The sequence below is a fragment of the Salmo salar genome, chromosome 13 (assembly GCF_965601325.2).
Source record: "Salmo salar chromosome 13, fSalSal1, whole genome shotgun sequence".
Classification (NCBI taxonomy): domain Eukaryota; kingdom Metazoa; phylum Chordata; class Actinopteri; order Salmoniformes; family Salmonidae; genus Salmo; species Salmo salar.
This window is the reverse complement of record NC_138303.1, coordinates 40,977,909-41,002,218: the sequence shown is the minus strand read 5'-3', so window position 1 is coordinate 41,002,218 and position 24,310 is coordinate 40,977,909. Positions and strand designations below refer to the sequence as shown.

General features: G+C 42.0%; 1 protein-coding gene across 7 annotated transcripts; it reads right to left on the bottom strand.

Moving 5' to 3' along the window:
* Positions 1 to 552: 552 nt before the first annotated feature.
* Positions 553 to 23,459, bottom strand: hipk1a (homeodomain interacting protein kinase 1a). Of its 7 annotated transcripts, none has more exons than XM_014136088.3 (18): positions 23,128 to 23,459; positions 21,897 to 22,666; positions 21,576 to 21,767; positions 18,386 to 18,567; positions 18,042 to 18,165; positions 17,730 to 17,849; positions 17,415 to 17,507; positions 17,034 to 17,215; positions 6,547 to 6,697; positions 6,212 to 6,416; positions 5,783 to 5,901; positions 5,400 to 5,528; positions 4,289 to 4,458; positions 3,719 to 3,856; positions 3,378 to 3,539; positions 2,969 to 3,171; positions 2,690 to 2,823; positions 553 to 2,548 (listed from the first exon to the last, which is right to left on the bottom strand). In XM_014136088.3, the coding sequence occupies exons 2-18, from the start codon at positions 22,662 to 22,664 to the stop codon at positions 2,159 to 2,161; spliced, it is 3,462 nt and encodes a 1,153-aa protein (XP_013991563.1). In that variant the 5' UTR covers positions 22,665 to 22,666; positions 23,128 to 23,459; the 3' UTR covers positions 553 to 2,158. The 7 variants fall into 7 exon arrangements, with proteins under 7 accessions (XP_013991563.1, XP_013991564.1, XP_045549212.1 ...); XM_014136089.3 differs by having other exon boundaries at positions 4,289 to 4,455; XM_045693256.2 differs by having other exon boundaries at positions 4,289 to 4,455; positions 17,421 to 17,507.
* Positions 23,460 to 24,310: the final 851 nt, after the last annotated feature.

Below are 24,310 nucleotides of genomic sequence, written 5' to 3'. Positions count from 1 at the left end.
CCATCTAAATATATTGATTAAAGTGTTTTCTATGTAGCACTTCACATTAGTAAGATTGTATGAACGACCATGTTGCAAACCATTCACTCTTATATCCAACAGCCATTCATATACTCATGAATCACCATTGGATTCAACACAATTCACCAAATATCACCATTTGCAATGCGGTCTAATGGACTGGAGTTACTTGGATTGAGATACCCAATCGAATTTCTACTTTGCACATTAACAAGTTCACATACACCATCATTCCACATGACAAGATCCTAACTATCAACAACACTATTGACTTATAAGGCCTAGGCAGCCTACTAAACGGATCCTTAAGAATTACTTAAACACATAGTGGCTGGTTTCCTGGACGTGGATGCATTCTCCATTGAACATACTTTTCAGTCCAAGAGTTAGCTTAACCAGGTTACAGGGGCCTAAAGTGGTGATGAGATGAACACGTGATTGGTGTGTGGAATCACGTGTTAAAGCGCTTGGGTGACATGCTGGAGAAAATGCACTCCTCCACATCTTTATATGGACAGTGAAGCTGAAACCTTTATGGCTTTGTTCTCATGTTTATCAGGCGACATTGTCACCTTTTATTTGAGAGTATATTCATACATGTTCTTCCGTTTAGAAATGAAAGCACTTTATGTATTCCCATTTGAACAAAGATAATGCCCCCATAACAGCAATAAGGAATAGCATTTTTGGGGGGGATATGATTTTACACCTCTAAACTTCACTTATCATTATTCACAGTCCTTAATCATGGTAGCATCCACATTAATGTAGAAGTGTTCAGAAACATTCTATTATTTACAATAAGTGACTCAAATGGCACAATACATTACTTACCATTCATTTCTATTGGGGGCACAACATAACACAATACATTATTTACCATTCATTTCTATTGGGGGCACAACATAACACAATTCATTTCTATTGAGGGCACAACATAACACAATACATTATTTACCATTCATTTCTATTGAGGGCACAACATAACACAATACATTATTTACCATTCATTTCTATTGGGGGCACAACATAAACTGCAAATGCATACAAGGTTGATGTAATCATTGCGTGCTAGAAATACAGGACTGAATACTAAACTTGACATGTAATTTGAACCTTTATTTAACTAGGCAAGTCAGTTAAGAACACATTTTTATTTACAATGACGGCCTAGGAAAAGTGGGTTAACTGCCTTGTTCAGGGGCAGAACGACAGATTTAACCTTGTCAGCTCGGGGATTTGATCTAGCAACCTTTTGGTTACTGGCCCAACACGAACCACTAGGCTACCTGCCACCCCATAATACACTTATGACATCTTTAAATGGGGGGGGGGGGGGGGGAAGAGACTAGATATATAAAGTGCATCCATTTCTAAAGAGTTAAAGATGAAAATACCCTGGCGACGTTCTGTACTGTCGCCTCATATACAACATTTGATCTCAAATGCTGGAGTATAGAGCCAAAGCAAAAGTTTCAGCTTCACTGACCAAATAAATAGGTAGAGGGGTGTACATGTGTAGGGAAGTGTTTCAGGTAAGGTGACATTTAGTCGACAAACTCATTATTTTATCTGTATTCTTTTACAACAGACGCGGAAAACACATTTATGAAACAGAGAAACTCTGTTCAGCGTTATTTGCAATACGTAGACATTCAAAATAATGATAAAAAATAAATTAAAAGGGACTGTCTTATAATTCTAGTACAATTTGATTAGCGGCAGTACATGGAAATAAAATGTCATGATAACGACAAAGGACACACAGTTAGTGCTTTTATAAGCTTAATATTCTAAAAACAAAGATAGCAAAATACTGGCTTTACATAGGAGAAATATTTAAAGTACTTTTTTTTGCAGATAAGCGCATTTCATTTAACAGGGAATGAAAAATATTAACCACTTGAAATCAGGACATTGCGAACAAAGCTGTTAAAATAATTCTAAACGAGGCCTTACTAAATTGCACATTTAAAAATATCAGTGGTATTTAAGTATCATAGTGCCTGTGCTAAACTTGTGCAGTGCTGCGCCTTTATAGTCTTGGTCTCCATTTGGTCTTCCGCTGGGCTAGATGGCTGTTCTTTCCACAGAAATAGAATCTAGGATATTCTATTTCTATGGCAGCCTCTATTCCTCACAGGTAGGGGTACTGACTGAGCTTCCTCTGGCTGAGCTGGTAGGCCGCTGCGCTGGACCGGGGGATGGGGTAAGGCTGGGCCGCCAGCTGCTGCTGGTGGTACTGTCCCTGGGCATGAAGGAGCCCCAGGGAGGAGTAGGGCCCGCTGGGCCGGGCGTGTCTAGAAGAGCCCCCGGCGTGGAGCTGGTCCATGGCCTGAGAGACAGAGGCCAGGGCGGCAGAGGCAGGGTAGGCGTACAGATTAGGGGTAGAGGTGAAGATGGAGGAAGCCTCTTGCAAGCGGTAGGAGTGGGAGGAGACTGGAGGAGGGTAGGTGGGCTGACGACGCAAAGAGCTGCTGTTGCCTCCTGTTCTGTCTTGTGATGATGACATCACAGACTGCTGTACCTGGGGAGGAATATAATTCTACATTATAATACGCTACTCGCATTTAGATACTTTTTGCCTCCGAGACTTAACTTGAAATAAGAAGAGGATAAACAAAAACCCTAAGACGTGACAAGTGAGGTCAACCATATCGCTTTATACCTGACTCAGATTGAGAGGTTGAGATCTGCTAGTAGCGGCCCTCTGATGGCGATCAGAGCTGGAGGCCCCTCCTGCCCTGCTGGACTGCTGAGCTGTCACCTTCTTGCACTTACCAGAGACATTAACATGTTGATCTGAGAAACAAAAACAAGAAAAAAAAACATCCCACATACTTAATGCTGTGAGGGTGGTACACAAAAGTTCCCAAAGCAACAAAGCTAGAGGCCGCCCCACCTATACCATGGTAGGGGAAACACTAGGCTGGAGGTGTGTGCTAACCTGATTTGTGGGTCCCGCTCTCCCCAGACTGAGTCTTCACTGAGGGCAGGATGATGGCAAGGGACTTGGAGGAGGACTGGGACGAGGAGGAGTTGGTGCCAAGGCGCTTGGGGCTCAGGGGACTGCTGATCGACGAGTCAGAGTCATGCGAGTCGTGCACCGTCACACAGCTAATCACATTGGCTCGCTGGTTAACACCAGAGCTGTGACAGAAAAGTGAAAGAATACTTTAGAGTTTTATTTTCAGAAAACAGATATACATCTTTTGCTTTCAACCCAACCCCTTGAGAGACAAGACACATACCCGAAGGGGTTGAAAGCCAGGGTCATACACAGTGCTGGTTTCAGCTACTTAAAACAGCAGCGTCTCATGAATTCACGCATGAGAATACACAGGATGTGACCTCACCCGGCAGCAGGGAACTTCCTGTCATCTTCGTCCTCTGTGTCACTGTGGATGGTGATAATGCTGGCAGCAGGGCTGGGAGTATCGGAGATGACGATTGGATCACCATTGAAGGCAGGGGTGTTGTAGACCACAGAGGCAGCTTGCTCCAACGACAATACAGGCCTGCAAAGGGGCAGCACTCCTTTTTAATGTAAAGTATACTGAGATGTTTCAATGTAATTAAAAAATGTAAAGATTTAAAAGTGGTCAATCATAAAGCGCTCACTGATTCACATAAATTACATACATGGTGAGGAAGGGAACAATACAGTATAAAAGTGTCTTTTGGGTTTGAAAGTTACCTGGCCCTACTGTCGGCATGTCGAGCCTTACACCCTTTCCCCTGCTGGGGTCTTGCTTGGGAGGGGGCCGTGGGTGCTTGACGCCCCAGTGCAAGGTCCTGCTGTGTGATGCCATCGTAATGACTGCCATGACGACCCCTGGCATCACAACAAGTTGGAATTAGCTTCCCTAGCCTATTGGAATCAGTACAACACACTGGCATAAGTGGGAAGCTATCTGAACCAACTAATGTCTCCACATACTGTAAGCTAGATACCAAAACATTGCATAAATATCAAATAAGGGCCTCCTCTGAAATTACTCTAACTTTCTGCTGTTTGGTCAGTGATATGGGGTGGCCTAGCGGTTAGAGCGTTGGACTAGTAACCGAAAGGTTGCAAGATCAAATCCCCGAGCTGACAAGGTAAAAATCTGTCGTTCTGCCCCTGAACAAGGCAGTTAACCCACTGTTCCTAGGCCACCATTGAAAATAAGTATTTGTTCTTAACTGACTTGCCTAGTTAAATAAAGGTAATAAATAAATATGGCCTTAGTGACTGAGCCCAGAGGGACACTACTGCAGTACTCACCTCCGGTGTGAGGCCTGTTGTCCTGAGCGGTCTCCACCAGAGAGAGGGGCTATCATGGGAGAGTCAGGGACCAGTGTCTGGTTCTGGCTGGGGTTGTGAAGGGCCATGCCTGGCATCTGCTGCCACGTGGATGGGATGAGGATCTGCTGGGTCCCTGCTGGCCAGCCCTGCTGTACACACACACACACACACACACACACAGAGTTATTGTAGGTTTGCTTCTCGAACAACTAATACTGAAATTAATTGCAAGTTGAACAGTCTGTTTTGAGAGAAATAGAAAAATGCTGTACTAAATGTGAGTATGACAGTCAGACCACCACAGAATGCAGGTGCATGACGAGCACATGCAGTTTGTAGACAGACATGATTAGGCGTCTGCTCCTGTCACACCTGAGGCATCCAGCACACCCCCACTGAGTCAAGATCAAATTCAGAAGAGAAAGATACACTGGAAAAAAATAAACATCCAATAACCGGTCTCTGTTCCCCAGACTTCCAAAGCATGACCTAAACAATAGTTACTGCTGAGGAAAGAAATAGGAATGAAAATCAAAACACTATTAAAATGGGAACTCCAACTGGCAGAAGAGAAAACAGTTCATGCTCTCAAGCCAAGCACACATGTCCTGTCCTGGAAGGCAGTCCTGTAGAACTGAGAAGGTCCGTTCAAAAGACTGGTTTAAGACCTGGAACTCAGACGAATCTATTAAGAGAAACATGACAGATAATCAAGCGGCAGCATTCCAGCTGACATTTCTCATGTCTGCTGCACGATTCCAGGACCAAAGCAACGGCATTAATCATTTCAGTCAACAGCAAGTTCCCAAGGTTGCAGCGATGAAGGGCACATTTACATTTGGTTGAATTTATTTACATTTCAGCAAGACTTCCGGAAACTTCAGCTGTCACTGTATTATAATGCAAAAGCTTTCTTTTTGGAAAGGGAAGAGAAAGGGAGAGATGAGACGCTGCAAGCAAAAGCGCAGACTGTAGTAAGCAGCAGCACATGCATCCCATGCTCTGCACACCCCTGAAATGTGTCAGGGGGAGAATGGGGTACAGGGGAGACGGGGGCAACGGGGAAGCAGGAGTGGTGTTGGTGCTTTACCAGCATGGTGGAGCTCTGATCCAGCAGGCCAGGCCTTCCAGCCCCACAGCCCAGGGGCAGCGAATACAGAGGGGCCATTCCTGCCACAGGGGTGTGCAGAGTGGCTACCATCAAAGGATTGCAGGAGGCCTGGTGGGGAGGAGGTTTGAGGGACGAGTGTAGGGGTTAGATAACTAGACATGGGGGACAGATCTGATCGCCACATCCCTTCACCAGAGTCTGAGATTGATTCCCAAAGAAAGGAGAGGACGTTAAAACAGGTTTAACACGTTGTGATGAATCCTGTCTTTACTCTGGTGAGATACACCCAAGTTATTCATAGGATTCCAAACATGGAGTCAGGCTGTGGGTGGGTGGTCATGCAGCAGTCAGTCTTGCTGTACCTGTGTGAGCATTCCAGGCTGGAGATGTAGAGGCTGAGTGGACTGGTTCTGGGGCCCCATGGGAACAGCGTTGTCCATCCTCACTGGGAAACCAGAGTGTTTACCGGACGTCTGGAGGCCTACAAAGAAATGAAGGTAGATTAGTTGCAATGTAATGAATATACAGCTTTGCAGAAGCAGAAGACAGACATTACAGCTATTTTAAGACAATTGGGCGGAATCAAAATTATGAAGTTCAGATCATCCCGTGTTAATTGATCACATAAGGTTACGACAACATGTCCCACTGAAAGTTGTCTCCCACATTACAACAGATTTACTTAGTTGCGACATGAATTTGGTCTTCATACGAGCGCAACAAGAGGCAAACAAACTATTGTTCTAACATTGTGACCCTGCTCCATACGGTTCCTTCTCTGCTCAGCTCACCCTGGATGGTGGGTGGGCAGACGATGAGAGTCTGCTGGAAGGGCTCAGCCTGGCCACACAGCTGGGTGGGTCTGGTCTGCAGAGGGACACTCTGCTGGGGGAGACCTGGGATGTTGATAGTAGCCTGCTGATACAGGCCTGGCTGGTAGTTCAGCAGAGGGACGTTGCTGCTCACTGACAGTGACTGGCCGCCGGTGGACGCCATCTGACACAGTGGGGATAACATGACATAACCAACCATTTAAATCACAATGTGTTGTCAAATTTCACACTTTATTTACGCGTTGAAAGGACATCCTGAGAAAGTCTGACAATACAAGGCATTCGTTTCTCACCTGGTTGTGCTGGTTGAGCTGGCTGCTAAATGTAACAGTGAGGTTTGTAGCTGCACTGGGATTGTTGTTGCTAGAAAACAGGTTCTTTCCACTCTCGAAAGCGCTGACCCTGCGCTTGCATATGTCCATGTTCTGGAAGCATGACTTCACACTGAAAAAGAATAATATTTATCAAAAGGGACATGTAACTCTAAAGGAGTAAAGGTAAACAGGAGAGGCCCGGAAAATCATAAAAGAGAAAAACAAGATTTGCAAAGCTGTCCTAATCCTGGACTGTTGTGTGTAAGAGCTCTATGCCATAATGTTTTATATTAAATCAAATAGATCGTAAAGGTTGAGTAAGTTAGAATGTTGTCCACAAATGGACCCACATTTCTATTGGCTGAAATCTTTTGTTTTTTTCCCCACAGCCATTTTAAAGGTTGTCATTAGTTACCACAGCCAGAAAGTCACAATTATGGCTTAACCCCCCCACTTCTAAAATGTATATCTTAGAATCAGATTTTAAACCTAACCGAAACCTTAACCACACTGCTAACATTATGCCTAGTCTCACGTTGCCATACCTCCAAAAATCACGTTATTGTCAGGTCTCCCTTGAAGGTCTGGAAAATTTTGTATCACAAAAACAGTTTGAATGGTCCGCTGGAAGAGGAAGATTTTGATTGGATGTTACATTTCAAGAACCCTCCCCCAACACGCTCATAGATGGGGAGCTATGTGTAATGTGCGTCACTGTTTTCTGTCCAGGTAGTTGTTGCTATGCTAGTTTCAAGTGGCCATTTAAGTGTTGCCAACAGTCTGCGATTTATATTAATTGACAGTGGATGACGCAGGTAAAGTCAAACGTCACAACATGTTCTAAAACGTTCTGGTGACAAACACTTTTCCTTCTCTCCATTCAGGACGTCCACATGGCTGCTGGCTGTGCTTTGCTACCACTGAAAATATCTTGAAGAGGGGTAGATCAGCTTTAATATTGCAGATAGATTATGGCTTCCATCAATGTAATTGTCTGCCTCATTTCCAATCCCCCCCCTTTTTATATATTTCCCTTTATTACCTTCCCCTAACCCCTTCCATTATTGGAGTAAACTATTGGACAACACCACTTAGGCTTCTAGACACACTATTAGACACACATTGTATATAGTCTTATTTTTTTTATTTTATTTTCTTTTTTTCATTTTTTTTTCTTCTACTGCATCATTGATTGTATGTTGTTTTACTCCATGTGTAACTCTGTGTTTTTGTATGTTGTCGAACTGCTTTGCTTTATCTTAGCCAGGTCGCAATTGTAAATGAGAACTTGTTCTCAACTTGCCTACCTGGTTAAATAAAGGTGAAATAAATAAATAAAAATAAACATTTTACGGACACAGTATTGTACATTAGTTATGTTGTTCTTTTTAGTCCCACCCTTCAGCTCCACTCAACCCCTCCCATCTATCTCTGAACACCATCCAGTTTTGATTTCTATTTGCCATATATTTTTCAACTGTGCTGTTTCAGAAATGTTCTGAACCTTTAATAATAATAATAATAAAAATACACACACAACACTCTATTGGTTGCAAGAACTTTGTATAAATAATTTCCATGGCTCATCGCGCTCTAGCGACTCCTGACCTTGGTCGTCAGTTGAACGGTGTTTCCTCCGACACATTGGTGCGGCTGGCTTCTGGGTCATAAAGTGTGGTTTGGCAGGTTTCAGAGGATGCATGACTCGACCTTCGCCTCCCGAGCCCGTTGGGGAGGTGCAGCGATGAGACAAGATCGAAAAAGGGGGTAAAAATATATACACACACTAATTGATTTAAAAAAATAAATAAATAAACATTTCAGTTTAACCATAATATGTTGTAGTAATATTTGTTCTGTCTTTTCTGGTGGATTAAACTGAAATTGCAACCAACTTCCTATGGCTTGTTTTAAAATTGTGATATTTTGGAGATTATTTCATTTTCAAATAACCGAAAGTTAGAGGTTGTAATCTGAATAAAGGGAAAACGGCCATTCTTGAACATGGGGTGAGGCATTCTTACTAATCTGCTAGAGAACACGTTTGGATTTAAGTATAACTTTTGAATGACTGATGCCTTTAGTGAGAGGTCTAATACTTTAATATTTAATCATTTCGGCCCTCCGAATTCATATTCATTATATAAATCTGGCTTGCCGTTCCTAATAAAAAGGCAATATTTTTTTGCTAATATAATTTAAAAAAACAAGTCGCTAGGTGTAGACAAGGCCATAAGCAAATAGGTAAACTGGGATATGACTAAAGAGTTAAATCACAAATAGACAGGTATTTTCCTTTCCACGGTAGCAAGATCTTATCTATTTTTGCTAACTTTCTATAAAAATGTATTGTAATGAGATCATTTCAATGAGAGCATTTCTTTCTTGCAGGATATGAATACAGAGTATGTCCACATCACCGTCAGACCATTTTATTGGTAAACTACACAATAATATAAAAGTTAGTGATCCAACATGTAATATAATACACATCATAATTTGGTATTCTAAAATATATTTTTTATTATCTGCAATCTACACACACTAAATGACAAAGCGAAAACAGGGTTTTCAAAATGTTCGCAAATTTATTACAAATAATTTGGAAAGGCACAGACCCGTCTATGTAAGGTCCCACAGTTGACAGTGCATGTCAGAGCAAAAAAACAAGCCATGAAACCAAACAGAAATTGTCCGTAGAGCGCCGAGACAGGATTGTGTTGAGGCACAGATATGGGGAAGGGTACCAAAAAATGTATGCAGCATTGAAGGTCCCCAAGAACACAGAACACATCATTCTTTAATGAAAGAAGTTTGGAACCAACAAGACTCTTCCGAGAGCTGGCCGCCCAGCAAAACTAAGCAATCGGGGGAGAATGGCCTTGGTCAGGGAGGTGACCAAGAACACGATGGTCACTGACAGAGCTCTAGAGTTCCTCTGTGGAGATGGGAGGACCTTCCAGAAGGACAACCATCTCTGCAGAACTCTGCCAATCAGGCCTTTATGGTAGAGTGGCCAGACGGAAGCAAATCCTCAGTAAAAGGCACACGTAAGCCCACTTGGAGTTTGCCAAAAGGCACCTAAAGGTCTCTCAGACCATGAGAAACAAGATTATCTGGTCTGATGAAACCAAGATTGAACTCTTTGGCCTGAATGCCAAGCATCACGTCTGGAGGAAACCTGGCACCATCCCTACGGTGAAGCATGGTGGTGGCAGCAACATGCTGTGTGTATGTTTTACAGCGGCAGGGACTGGGAGACTAGTCAGGATCGAGGGAAAGATGAACGGCGTAAAGTACAGAGAGATCCTTGATAACCTGCTTCAGAGCACTCAGGACCTCAGACTGGGGTGATGGTTCCCCTTCCTACAGGACAATGACCCTAAGCACACAGCCAAGACAACACAGGAGTGGCTTCGGGACAAGTCACTGAATGTCCTTGAGTGGCCCAGGCAGAGCCCGGACTTGAATCCGATCGAACATCTCTGTAATTATCTGAAAATATCTGTGCAGCAACGCTCCCCATCCAACCTGACAGAGCTTGAGAGGATCTGCAGAGAAGAACGTGAGAAACTCCCCAAATACAGGTGTGCCAAACTTGTAGCGTCATACCCAAGAAGACTTGAGGCTGTAATCACTGCTAAAGGTGCTTCAACAAAGTAAAGGGTCTGAATACGTATGTAAATGTGATATTTATATATTTTCTATTTTTATAAATTAGCAAAACTTTCTAAAAACCTGTTTTTGCTTTGACCTTATGGGATATTTTGTGTAGATTGATGAAGGGGAAAAAAACAGATTCCATTTTAGAATAAGGCTGTAACGTAACGCAATGTGGAAAAAGGGGTCTGAAAACTTTCCAAATGCACTGTATGAGCAGCTCCATGGTAAGAAATGTGACCGTTCCTGGTGCAAAAACTATGTCCTATCCCGGAGCTCGAGTAAATGACATTACTAAGCTGCTCCCGAATGTACTATTGTAGTCCATGTGGGTTTTAGTGACATTATGAAGGGCAGCTCTGAACAGTTGAAAGTGGATTTTAAAAAGAGCTGATTGACTCTCTGCTAGACACTAACAAAAGACCCATCATATCTGTCCCTGTGCCCTCTTTGAATCGTGGCATAGAATCCTGCTAAAGCGTTCATTCGCTTCACAGCTGGCTACGGGACAATTGCAGCTCAATGGGTTTAACTTTTGTTGACAATCTTTCGATACCTTTTTGGAAACAAAACACGTTTTATAAAGAGGATGGGATCCACCCAAATAATGAGGGTTCCTGGATCCTTTCAAAGACAGCTCAGCTAATCCCTACCATTGTGACGCAGAGTTGTCATAATGCTTCAGCAAATGTACATTACACCAGGGGCATTGGTAGACACAAAGTAAGTAACCTAATTCATGTCCCTCTAACTGCCCTGAAGGCCTCTGCTGATCCTGTATGTAGTAATCATGTGCCTATGAACCCTATTTACACTGTTAGCACTGAGGCGGTGTGCCCTAGGAGGAAGTCCACTGTGTGCAGCTCACCCTGCAATAACATGAGCATATCTTCTTCTGGTAAGCTTCCCAGTAAAGCAATGAAAACAAGTAAGCATCCCAGAAGAAAAGTGCTCAAAATAGTCCACGTTAACATATGTAGCTTAAGAAACAAGATTCATAAAATCAATAAATTTGCTAGTAACAAATTACATTCATATTCGGACTATCTCTGAAACCCACTTAGAAACACCTTTGATACAGCGGTAGAAATATAAGGTTATAACATTTACAGAAAAAATTGAAATGCCAACGGTGGAGGTGTTGCTGTTTATATTCAGAACCACATTCCTGTAAAGATTAGAGAGGATCTCATGTTAAATGGTGTTGAAGTAATATGGCTACAGGTTCATCTGCCTCACCTAAAGCCCATTCTGGTGGGAAGCTGCTATAGACAACCATGTGCTAACAGTCAGTATCTGGATAACATGTGTGAAATGCTTGATAATGTACGTGATATCAACAGAGGTATATTGACTGGCTTTCATCAAGCTGCCCACTCAAGAAAAAGCTTAAAACTGTAATGAGTGCCTGCAACCTGGTTCAGGTTATCAGTCAACCTACCAGGGTAGTTACAAACAGCACAGGAATGAAATCATCAACACGTATTGATCACAGCTTTACTAATGCTGCAGAAATTTGCTTGAAAGCAGTATCCAGAGCCATCGAATGTAGTGATCACAAAACAGTAGCCATATCTAGGAAAACCAAAGTTCCAAAGGCTGGGCCTAATATAGTGTATAAGAGGTCATACAATAAGTTTTGTAGTGATTCCTATGTTGTTGATATAAAGAATATGTTGGTCCGTGGTATGTAATGAAGAGAAAACAGACGCTGCACTTGACACATTTATGAAATTGCTTATTCCTTACTAATAATCAAATGTATTTATATAGCCCTTCTTACATCAGCTGATATATCAAAGTGCTGTACAGAAACCCAGCCTAAAACCCCAAACAGCAAGCAATACAGGTGTAGAAGCACAGTGGCTTGGAAAAACTCCCTAGAAAGGCCAAAACCTAGGAAGAAACCTAGAGAGGAACCACGCTATGAGGGGTGACCAGTCCTCTTCTGGCTGTGCCAGGTGGAGATTATAACAAAACATGGCCAAGATGTTCAAATGTTCATAAATGACCAGCATGGTCAAATAATAGTAATCATGCACCCGTTAAGAAAATGACTGTAAAAACTGTTAAATCCCCTTGGATTGATGAGGAATTGAAAAAGCGTATGGTTGAGAGGGATGAGGCAAAAGGAATGGCAAATAAGTCTGGCTGCACAACCAATTGGTAAACTTATTGCAAATTGAGAAATCATGTGACTAAACTAATGAAACTACACTTTGAAACAAAGATAAATGACAAATAATGATAGTAAAAAGCTTTGGAGCACCTTAAATGAAATGTTGGGAAAAAAGGCAAACTCGGCTCCATCATTCATTGAATCATTCATCACAAAACCAACAGATAATGGAACGATTAGCAAACTTAAACATGACATGCCAGCAACAAACGCTGACACTACACATCCAAGTATATAATGTGACCAAATTATGAAAGACATGCATTGTAATTTTGAATTCCGTAAAGTGAGTGTGGAAGAGGTTGGATGGAAAATTACTGAGGATAATAGCTGATGATATTGCCACTCCTATTTGACATATGTTCAATTTAAGCCTACTAGAAAGTCATTCAGCTACCTAAGAATAGTAAAGCCCCCTTTACTGGCTCAAATAACCAACCAATCAGCCTGGTAACCAACCCTTAGTAAACTTTTGGAAAAAAATGGTGTTTGACCAGATGCAATGCTATTTTACAGTAAACAAATTGACAAACTTTAAGCATGCTTACAGGGAAGGACATTCAATAAGCACAGCACTTACACAAATGACTGATGACTGGCTGAGAGAAATTCATGATAAAAAGATTGTGGGGGCTGTTTTGTTAGACTTCCGTGTGGATTTTGACATTATCGATCATAGTCTGCTCCTGGAAAATGTATGTGTTATGGCTTTACACCCCCAGCTATATTGTGGATAAAGAGTTACCTGTCTAATAGAACACAGAGGGTGTTCTTTAATGGAAGCCTCTCCAACATAATCCAAGTAGAATCAGGAATTCCCCAGGGCAGCTGTCTAGGCCCTTTCAATCTTTACAACTGACATGCCACTGGCTTTGAGTAAAGTCAGTGTGTCTATGTACGCTGATGACTCAACACTATACATGTCAGCAACTACAGCGACTGAAATGACTGCAACACTTAAAGAGCTGCAGTTAGTTTCAGAGTGGGTGGAAAGGAATTAGTTAGTCCTAAATATTTCTAAAACTAAAAGCATTGTATTTGGGACAAATCATTTACTAAACCCTAAACCTCAACTAAATAATGTGGAAATGTAGCAAGTTGAGGTGACTAAACTGCTTGGAGTACCCTGGATTGTACACGGTCATGGTCAAAACATTGATACAACAGTAGCTATGATGGGGAGAAATATGCCCATAATAAAGCGCCGCTCTACCTTCTTAATAGCACTATCAACAAGGCAGGTCCTACAGGCCCTAGTTTTGTTGCACCTGGACTACTGTTAAGTTGTGTGGTTAAGTGCCACAAAAAGGGACTTAGGAACATTGCAATTGGCTTGGATGTACAAAGAGAGCTAATATTAATAATACGCATGTCAATCTCTCCTGGCTCAAAGTGGAGGAGAGATTGACTTCATCACTTCTTGTATTTATGAGAGGTATTGACATGTTGAATGCACCAAGCTGTCTCTTTGAACTACTGGCGCACAGCTCGGACACCCATGCATACCCCACAAGAGGTCTCTTCACAGTCCCCAAGTACAGAACAGACTATGGGAGGCACACAGTACTACATAGAGCCATGACTACATGGTACTCTATTCCACATCAAGTAACTGATGCAAGCAGTAAAAATAGATTTAAAAAAAAAAGATAAAAAGGCACCATAAGAAACAGCGGGGACTATGAAGCAACACAAACATAGGTACAGACACATGCATGGACATGGATTTTGTACTGTAGATATGTAGTAGTGGTGGAGTAGGGGCCTGAGGGCACACAGTGTGTTGTGAAATCTGTGAATGTATTGTTAAGTTTAAAAACATTTTTTGTATAAACTGCCTTAATTTTGCTGGACCCCAGGAAGAGCTTATCTAATGGCATGCATCGCCAATGCATCCAGAGGCCTACAGTATGATGGCATTACTGGCCTTATGGACTTCTGTCATCTAAAGCAGAGAATAGCTAAACTCACACATTGTTTACATGTTGAGCTATACACGAAGTGTACAAAACATTAACGACATCTGCTCTTTCCATGACATAGCCTTCAACTTGTCAGCCTATAATCCCTTATTAATGTCACTTGTTAAATCCACTTCAAATCAGTGTAGATTAAGGGGAGGAGACAGGTTAAAGAAAGATTTTTAAGCCTGGAGACGATTGAGACATGGACTGTGTATGTGTGCCATTCAGAGGGTGAATGGGCAAGACAAAATATTTAAGTGCCTTTGAATGGGGCATGGTAGTAGGTGCCAGGCGCAACGGTTTGCTTCAAGAATTGCAATGCTGCTGGGTTTTTCACGCTCAACAGTTTCCTGTGTGTATCAAGAATGGTCCACCACCCAAAGGACATCCAGCCAACTTGACAACTGTTGGAAGCATTGGAGTCAACATGGGCCAGCATCCCTGTCCAATGCTTTGACACCTCGTAGAGTCCATGCCCCGACGAATTGAGACTGTTCTTAATGTTTTATACATATATGTTCTCAATTGAAAATGATACCAGTAGACACTGTATATGACGCAAAGCATATACAGTGGCAAGAAAAAGTATGTGAACCCTTTGGAATTACCTGGATTTCTGCATAAATTGGTCATCAAATTTGATCTGATCTTGATCTGATCGCAAAAAAATTTAAAATTATTGTCTATATTGAATACATAATTTAAACATTCACAGTGTAGGTTGGAAAAATGATGTGAACCCCTAGGCTAATGACTTCTCGGAAAGCTAATTGGAGTCAGCTAACCTGGAGTCCAATCAATGAGATGAGATTGCAGATGTTGGTTAGAGCTGCCTTGCCCTATAAAAAAAACACTCACAAAATATGAGTTTGCTATTCACAAGAAGCATTGCCTAATATGAACCATGCCTCGAACAAAAGGGATAGAAGACTTAAGATTACCAAATGTTGACTTGCATAAAGCTGGAAAGGGTTACACAAGTACCTCGAAAAGCATTGATGTTCATCAGTCCACAGTAAGACCAATTTTCTATAAATGGAGAAAGTTCAGCACTGTTGCTACTCTCCCTAGGAGTGGCCGTCCTGCAATGATGACTGCAAGAGCACAGTGCAGAATCCTCAGTGAGGTTAAGAAGAATCCTAGAGTGTCAGCTAAAGACTTACAGAAATCTCTGGAACATGCTAACATCGGTGTTGACGAGTCTACGATACGTAAAACACTAAACAAGAATGGTGTTCATGGGAGGACATCACGGAAGAAGCCACTGCTGTCCAAAAAAAAACATTGCTGCACGTTTGAAGTTTGCAAAAGTGCACCTGGATGTTCCACAGCGCTACTGGCAAAATATTCAGTGGACAGATTAAACTACAGTTGAGTTGTTTGGAAGGATCACACAACACTGTGTGTGGAGGAAAAAAAGGCACAGCACAGGAACATCAAAATCTCATCCCAAATGTAAAGTATGGTGGAGGCAGCATCATGGTTTGGGGCTGCTTTGCTGCCTCAGGGCCTTGACAGCTTGCTATCATTGCCGGAAAAATGAACTCAAGTTTATCAAGACATTTTTCAGAAGAATGTTAGGCTATCTGTCCGCCAATTGAAGCTCAACTGAAGTTGGGTGATGCAACAGGACAACGATCCAAAACACAGAAGTAAATCAACAACAGAATGGCTTCAACAGAAGAGAATACACCTTCTGGAGTGGCCCAGTCAGAGTCCTGACCTCAACCCAATTGAGATGCTGTGGCATGACCTCAAGAGAGCGGTTCACACCAGACAGCCGAAGAATATTGCTGAACTGAAACAGTTTTGTAAAGAGGAATGGTCCAAAATGCCTCCTGACCATTTTGCAGGTCTGATCCACAATTCCAGAAAACGTTTGGTTGAGGTTATTGCTGCCAAAGGAGGGTCAACCAGTTATTAAATCCAAGGGTTCACATACTTTTTCCACCCAAGCCCTCATTTTAGTTGTGATACAAACCTTATTAAAACATATAGGCCCATGGGCTAGGCTACATAAGGTGTGCAACTATAATTCGAACAAGTTGCCAAAAAAAAGACATTGTTTCTTATGCTGGGCATCATTCACAAATGATAATATAGAATTCACAAGTGTTAGGCTAATATTGTCACCCATCAAACTTTATTTATTTTTGTTATCTAGTCTTTACATATACGTGTGACATTTGTTTTGATTTAGAATGGACCATTATCATGCACCTGTATCAAAACAGGGGCAGCGTGGGAAAAATACATGTAATCTATGCACTTACATAGCGAATGGAGGTCGATTTTCCCCGTGGTCTATTTTCATGCCAGCCAGGTAGCCTATACTCCTGTTGTAAATAAGCAATGTGCTTAATATAAGGAAAGTTGAGAAATAAATATAGTAGGCCTAGCCAATAGAAAGGGATCCTCCTCTTTTTATTAGCTGCCATCACTCGGTTTTCTACCGCAATTGCATAGCCTATAGAAATGTTGCACATGAGCTCATGGGCTCTCATTAAGTGTTTGATTCAATTTTCGAATACATTTGCATTGAAGTCAGAGTGATTAGAGGGACAATAGAGTGCTGAATACCAGAATTTGACTGCCTGCATGACTCATGACTCGTGTGGCGGTAATATGGTCACCGCAACAGCCATAGTCCTGACTCTACTTACTGTGAGCTGTGAGGGAAGTGCAGCAGGTGTGTCATGGTGACGAAGGGGTGGTTGAGGGTCTTCATGGGGGTGATGCGTTTGTCTGCGTCCAGCGTCAGCATTTTCTTTAGCAGATCAATAAACTCCCTCCGGTCAGCCTTCTCTGCCAGGACGTCAGTCCCCACCAAACTAGTCATGTTCACCTGCAACAAAACACAGAAAGTTGCCTTCTCTGGCTAAGAATGTCTGCTAAATGACTCAAATTTAAACATTAAGTCTCCTCTGAAGAAATCAAATACATTTATGACATGAAACAAAGCAATTTATTAGCATAATACAAAAACATTAAGACATCAATGACAGGAGTGAGCTATTTAATAGAATGAATGGTAACCTGCTCACCCTCACCTGCATCATGTCATCCAAACAGTTGAAAATGTATTTCCTCGCCTCCTTTGACTTTATCCCCAGCTCTGCCTCATGCTCTGAAGGTGTCTACAGACAAAAACAAAATACAGCAGAAAACTATTATGTACAGTAGCACTATACATTACTGCACGGAATAAGGGAGTAATAATATGGTAATAAGTTGGAAACTAGTTACAACTAGTAATAAAATGCTACCAAAAGTACTGTATCATATAGACCTAGCTACACTCATGAACAAAATATGTACATATCAACAACCCTGAGATGTTCTGTTGCCACATACTGTACCTTGAGCCTCCAGAGGGGGTAACTGGAGTCAGGGCCTCTGTTGAAAAAGCGGCTGGTCTTAGTGCCTGCACTCAGGAGGTACTCAGCAGGCAGGCCCTGGGTCTGGGAAATGTACCGGATCTGATGCAACCAAGGGAAATGCAAATCAGAGATTGTATTAAAAAAGCAGCGCTCATAATGCTAGATGTATAAAATGTATAAAATGCTAGATAAAATACAATACTGTATAACTACAAAATGAAAGAAACAAATAAATGTCAACGATGGATGATAGTGTATTGTCTCACTGACAGTAGAATAATTGCTGCTGACCTGACCATACTCTGAGGCACCGGGATAAAGAGGCCAACCCAAGAACAGCTCAGCAATGACACAGCCCAGAGACCACATGTCGATCGCTTCACAGAAGGGAAGGCCCAGGATGATCTCTGGCGCCCTGTAATAACACACACAAACCATTGGACATGTCCATAGTTGTACATTGAGCCTGCAATACATCCTCCATGGCTACTGGGAACTCAGATTGTGCCCATAGAAATATAATTACTAAAACTAGTATCCCCATTTAAGTAAATTGCAGTGGTCTGATGGGCTTTGCCTGTTCTAGTAATTCTATTTCTATGCTTGTGCCTCCCATGAGACAGTCAGACACTCACCGGTAGTAGCGGGACTGCAGGTAGGTGGAACACACAGCCTTGGAGACGTGGCTGGCAGAGCCAAAGTCGATGACCTTGACCCTGTAGGGCTGTCTGAGAGGATCTACAAGCATGATGTTCTCTGGCTTCAGGTCAGCATGGATCAGACCTAGGCTCTTCAGCTTCATCAGGGCCGTGGCCACCTGATGACACACAAGAGAGGAAAAAATATACACTCCCTACGTATTTATTCCAGGCTGCATGACATCCGGCCGTGATTGGGACTCCCATAGGGCGGCGCCCAATTGGTCCAACGTCGTCCGGGTTTGGCCAGGGTAGGCCGTCATTGTAAATAAGAATTTGTTCTTAACTGACTTGTCTAGTAAAATAAAGGTTAAATAAAAATAAATATTCAGACAGTGAAGCTAAAACCTTTTATTTGGCTCTATACTCCAGCATCTTGGATTTGAGACAAAATGTTTTATAGGAGGCGACAGTACAGAATGACACCTTTTATTTTAGGGTATTTTCATACATATCTGTTTAACTTTTAGAAATGAATGCAATTTATATATCTAGTCATTGCTGAACTGTTCTTGGGTTGGCCTCATTATATACCTGCAGTCCCGTGTGTAAGAATGGCGCCGGAGGGGATGGCTGCCGTTTTATGTGCTCCTAACCAACTGTGCTATTTTGTGAATTTTTTCACGTTGTTTGTAACTTATTTTGTACATAATGTTGCTGCTACCGTCACTTATGACCGAAAATAACTTCTGGACATCAGAACAGTGATTACTCACTTTGAAATGGACAAAGATTTTTTCTTTAACGAGTCCGACGCGAAGGATATACTGTTTCTCGGGAACGGGCCCAAATCCCCATCATTTTTGTGAAGAAAAGACGGAGAAAAGGGGGGAGGGATCGGGCTGCCTTCTGAGAATTCGTAGGCAAGTGAGTAAACCCCCTCTAGCATCAGTCGTATTAGCCAAGGTGCAATCATTGGATAACAAAATGGATGAGCTCCGATCAAGGATATCCTACCAACGGGACATTAAAAAATTGTAATAACTTAGGTTTCACTGAGTCGTGGCTGAACGACGACATGGATAACATACAGCTGGCTGGGTTTTGGGTCCATCTGCAAGATAGAACAGCTGCCTCCGGTAAGACAAGGGTGATTTGAAAAGCCATAGTCAATCAATCAATAATATAATAATTATTTTAGCAAAAATGTTTATTTTTAAGATGTACAATCTGTAGAAGCTATGAGAATAGAAAGGTTCAGTACTTTTGTGAAGCATCACAGCACAGTTGAAAAATATATGGCAAATAGGGGTTGAATGGACCTGAAGGGTGGGACTAATAACAAGATAAACAATGTAAAACATACGGGGTCTATAAAATGTATATAGGTTCCGAAATTTTGTGAAATAGCACAGTTACAAATAGAAATCAAACTGGATGGACATCAGAAATAGAGCAAGGACTAAAAACAAACAAAATATAACTATTCTAAAATAGATTGTGTCTGTGAAATGTGTATAAGATGTATAAACTGAAGGTAGAAGCCTAAGTGTTTATTAGTTTACTCCAATTGGGGGAAGGGGGGGGGGGGGGGTTTGCAGGGAATAATAAAGGTATATTCTTAAAAAGTATGTATGTCTATATAAGTATGTGTATGTATATGTAGGCATACGTTTATGTATATGGATATATATAGTTACCAAAAAAATACATATGGGGGATTGGAAATGATGCAGACAATTACAGTGATGGAAGCAACAATCTTTCCGCAATATTAAGCTGATCCACCCCTTAAATTTTTATTTATTTTTCTTTTAAAGACAAGGGGTGGCGGTCTGTGTCTATTTGTAAATAACAGATGGTGGAGAAAATCTAATATTAATAAGGAAGTCTCTAGGTTTTGCTCGCCTGAGGTAAAGTATCTCATGATAAGCTATAGACCACACTATCTATAATATATATATATATATATATATATATATATATATATATATATATATATATATATATATATATATAAAACAAAAGGCCTTAACCAACAATGCAGTTTTAAGATATTTTAAAAAAATGAGATATAATATCTATCTATCTATCTATCTTAAAACTGCATTGTTGGTTAAGGGCTTGTAAGCATTTCACTGTAAGGCCTACACCGGTTGTATTCGATGCATGTGACAAATACAATTTGGTCCCATATTCCAATCTCGCAATCTACATCAAGCTTGTGACTCTACAAACTTTCTGGATACTTTTAAAAGTTTGTTTCAGATTATTTTGTGCCCAATAGAAATGAATAATATATAATTAATTGTGTCATTTCGGAGTCACTTCTACTTTAAATAAGAATACAATATATATTTCTGAACACTTCTACATTAATGTGGATGCTACCATGATTATGGATAATCCTGAATAAATTGCAAATGCATCCAAGCATCACATGCTTGATGTAGTCATTGCGTACTATAAAATACAAATACTAAACTTTTTTTTATTTTTTTATGATAGGAAATTGGAAGCTACAGTCTTGTCCCATCGCAGTAACTCCCGTACGGACACAGGAGAGGCGAAAGTCGAGAGCCATTGTCCTCCGAAACACAAACCTGCCAAGCTGCACTCCTTGACACACTGCTCGCTTAACCTAGAAGCCTGCCGCAACAATGTGTTGGAGGAAACACCGTACAACTGGCTGTAGTGATGCCTTAAGCACTGCAATTCGCCACTTGGGAGGCCCAAATACGAAACTTTTGACAACATTTGATACATTTCAAGTGAATTTGTCCAAATACTTATGACACCTTCAAATGGGGGGACTAGATAACTAAAGTACATTCATTTTTAAACAGTAAAACAGGTATGGAGAAAAAAAAAGGGGGTAACATTCTGTACAGTAGCCTCCTATAAAAACGCTCAATCTAAAATCCAAAATACTGGAGTATAGAGCCAAATTAAAATGTAAAGCTTCACTGTCCAAATAAATACATAGGAGAGTGTATATATTATGTATGTGGCTGTATGATATGTGTATGATATGGGTAACGTGCAATATATGTATCAATGTATGTGTCAAGTGGGTAATGCAAAATGTATTGTGTTATTTTGCATACAGTCAACAGCAGTACTGAAAAAGTGTTCAAGACAATTTTCCCCATATGGATAATAAAGCATATAATGGACTGTATCGTACCTGCTGCAGCACAGGCCGAATGGACTTGAGTAGCAGCGGGCTGAACTTGCTGTGCTTCAGGAAGTCATAGAGGTTCTGCTCCAGCATCTCAAACACCAGGCAGGTGTGGTTCTTGTGTTGGAAACACTCGTAGGAACGCACAAAGTTGAACTCGTCAGCATTCTCTGTGCTCAGTCTGCTCAGGATACTCACCTGGCGAGTGGAGAAGGGCAGATGTGTTAAATTATATTTCTAATTATTCTTTCTCCTCCCAAACTTTTACAAAATGTTTTGGTTAAAGCTTACAAGAAAGTCACTTTTGCTTAGTGATACAACACTAACCTCAATTTGACCTTGCCGGACATATGAGGGATGATTCTTCAAGATCTTGATGGCCACAATCTCATTAGTGCCACGCTTCCAGCATTTAGCCACCTGACCAAATGTACCTCTCCCTAGGAACTCCAGCACCTCATAACTGTTGGAAACAGAGCACAAGATCTCATGCTGCACTAGCTGGTAGTCCCCCTCACTGTGGGAGTTACTACTCTTAGTGGTGGAGGTGGAATGTGCTATGGACTGGGCTGTGGTGGTCCCCCCGCCAGCAGCGGTGCGGTTGGAGAGCACAGGGGCCGAGAGCTCCTCCAGGATCTGAACACTGTCACTGCTGTCCACCTCCTCACTCTTCCTCTTCAGGCTGTTACCGTACTGATTTTGGTATAGGTCGCCTGGCTGGGAGGATGATGCGGCATCTTTGACAAGGCAACTGGTGGAAGAGGATGAAGATGAAGAGGAAGGTGGTCCTCGGACGCTGCCGGTGCTGTCTGCCGCCCGTACGACCGTCTGCTCCCGGGAGCCTGCCCCCGTTGATGGATACCCCTGGTTGGAGTTGGAGGAGTGGTATGCTGGGTTGAAACTTGATGCAGAGGGGGAGGATGTGTTTCCATTGCCCTGGCTGGGGCCCTGCTGCTGGTAGTAACTGTTGTTGTTGTTGTCTCCCACTTGGCTGCTCACATCCCACACACTGTTCTCTACCTTCAGTTTCTTGGAGCGAGTGTAGGCACTGGAGGAGATTGAGGGAGAGGAGAACACCTGGAGCTCGGAAGCCATGTCTACACAAAATGGGAGGCAAATAGAGATGATTGCATTTTACATTACATCTTATCCAGTCACTTACAGTAGTGAGTGCATAAATGTTTCATACTGGTCCCCCGTGTGAATCGAACCCACAACCCTGGCGTTGCAAGCGTCATGCTCTACCAACTGAACCACACGGGAAAATCACCCTAAACTGACAGCTGGTGTTAAGTAGCTAATTGTCTTACATAGTTGTAATAGATCAAACAGTTGAAATCAATTTAAATGAAATCACCTTGACAACTCATACCAAGTGAACTACATTTACAAACTGTAGTAGATCATCAGTGTTCTGCTAGCGGCGCCAGCCATGTTATTGCGGAACAAAGCAGCAGCCAAGCAGCCTAGGAAACTATAGTTAGCTAAATGTTATGGAACACTGGTTGTCAACAGCCGGAAAATAACATAATGTAAAACAAAAACAGATTAACGTCACCTGTGTTTGGTTTAGTCCCGCAGTTCCGATCGTTTTCCAGAAACAGCAGGCCACATTGTTCTTGGTCCAACGAAGTGCAAGCTAGCTGCAGCTACGGCGAGATTCATGCAGAAGATCTCCCCTCGAGATCTCTCCTCTGACGCGACATCATTCACACAATCAACCGGAACATCCTAGTAACATTAGCTACGGAGATATCACACGACATCATATAATTTGGAGGTACCTAGCTAGCTAGAAAATGACAAACTCATTCCAAAAACACCAGGAGAGACCATGATCCATCACTAGTATTGCTATGCCAGCAGCACAAATGATGACGCCACTTTGTATAGTAATGAGGAAACCTTCAAAATAAAAGCCCAAATTGTTTAGTCCAAATCAAAGAAAGCCTTTCTCTAACTCTTTGCCAAATCACGAGGTTTCGGCTTTGTGACACGCTGCACACATGCTCTGATGTTGCTCGGTAATCATGCTTCCATCCTTTTTATGAGCGTAAAGTAACTTACATGTCGGTTCTACAGTTTCATACCTTTCAGACCGTCAGTGTGGTTGAAAGTATGGATTATTGCCGCGTTCTATACAACTACGAACTCAGAAAAAAACGAGGTCAAATTATGACGTCAGTGATTTCAGTTCGGAAAGTCGTTGCTCTGGAAAGAGGTTTGAGTTGGATGACTGTTAAAATAGATTTTACCCAGTTGGAGCAAAATTTTTCCGAGTTCCCAATTGTTTTGAACACTCGGAAGTAGGAGATTTCCGGTTCCCAGCTGTGAGTTCCCAGTTTTGAAGGAGGGATATGTCCCTCACGCTCCTCGCAGGTTGAGTAATAATAAAAGCAAAGTCAGGTTGTATATGTGACAGCGTTGGAGGACGTGCCATGGTTCATATAAAACCTTAGGTCAGACCATGTCTCCGATTTCTATTTGCAACGATACACTACATGACCAAAAGGATGTGGACACCTGCTCTCGAACATCATTCCAAAATCATGGGCATTAATATGGAGTTGGTCCCCCCTTTGCTGAAATAACAGCCTCCACTCTTCTGGGAAGGCTTTCCACTAGATGCTGGAACATTGCTGCGGGGACTTGCTTCCATTCAGCCACAAGAGCATTAGTGAGGTCGGGCACTGATGTTGGGCGATTAGGCCTGGTTCACAGTCAGCGTTCCAATTAATCCC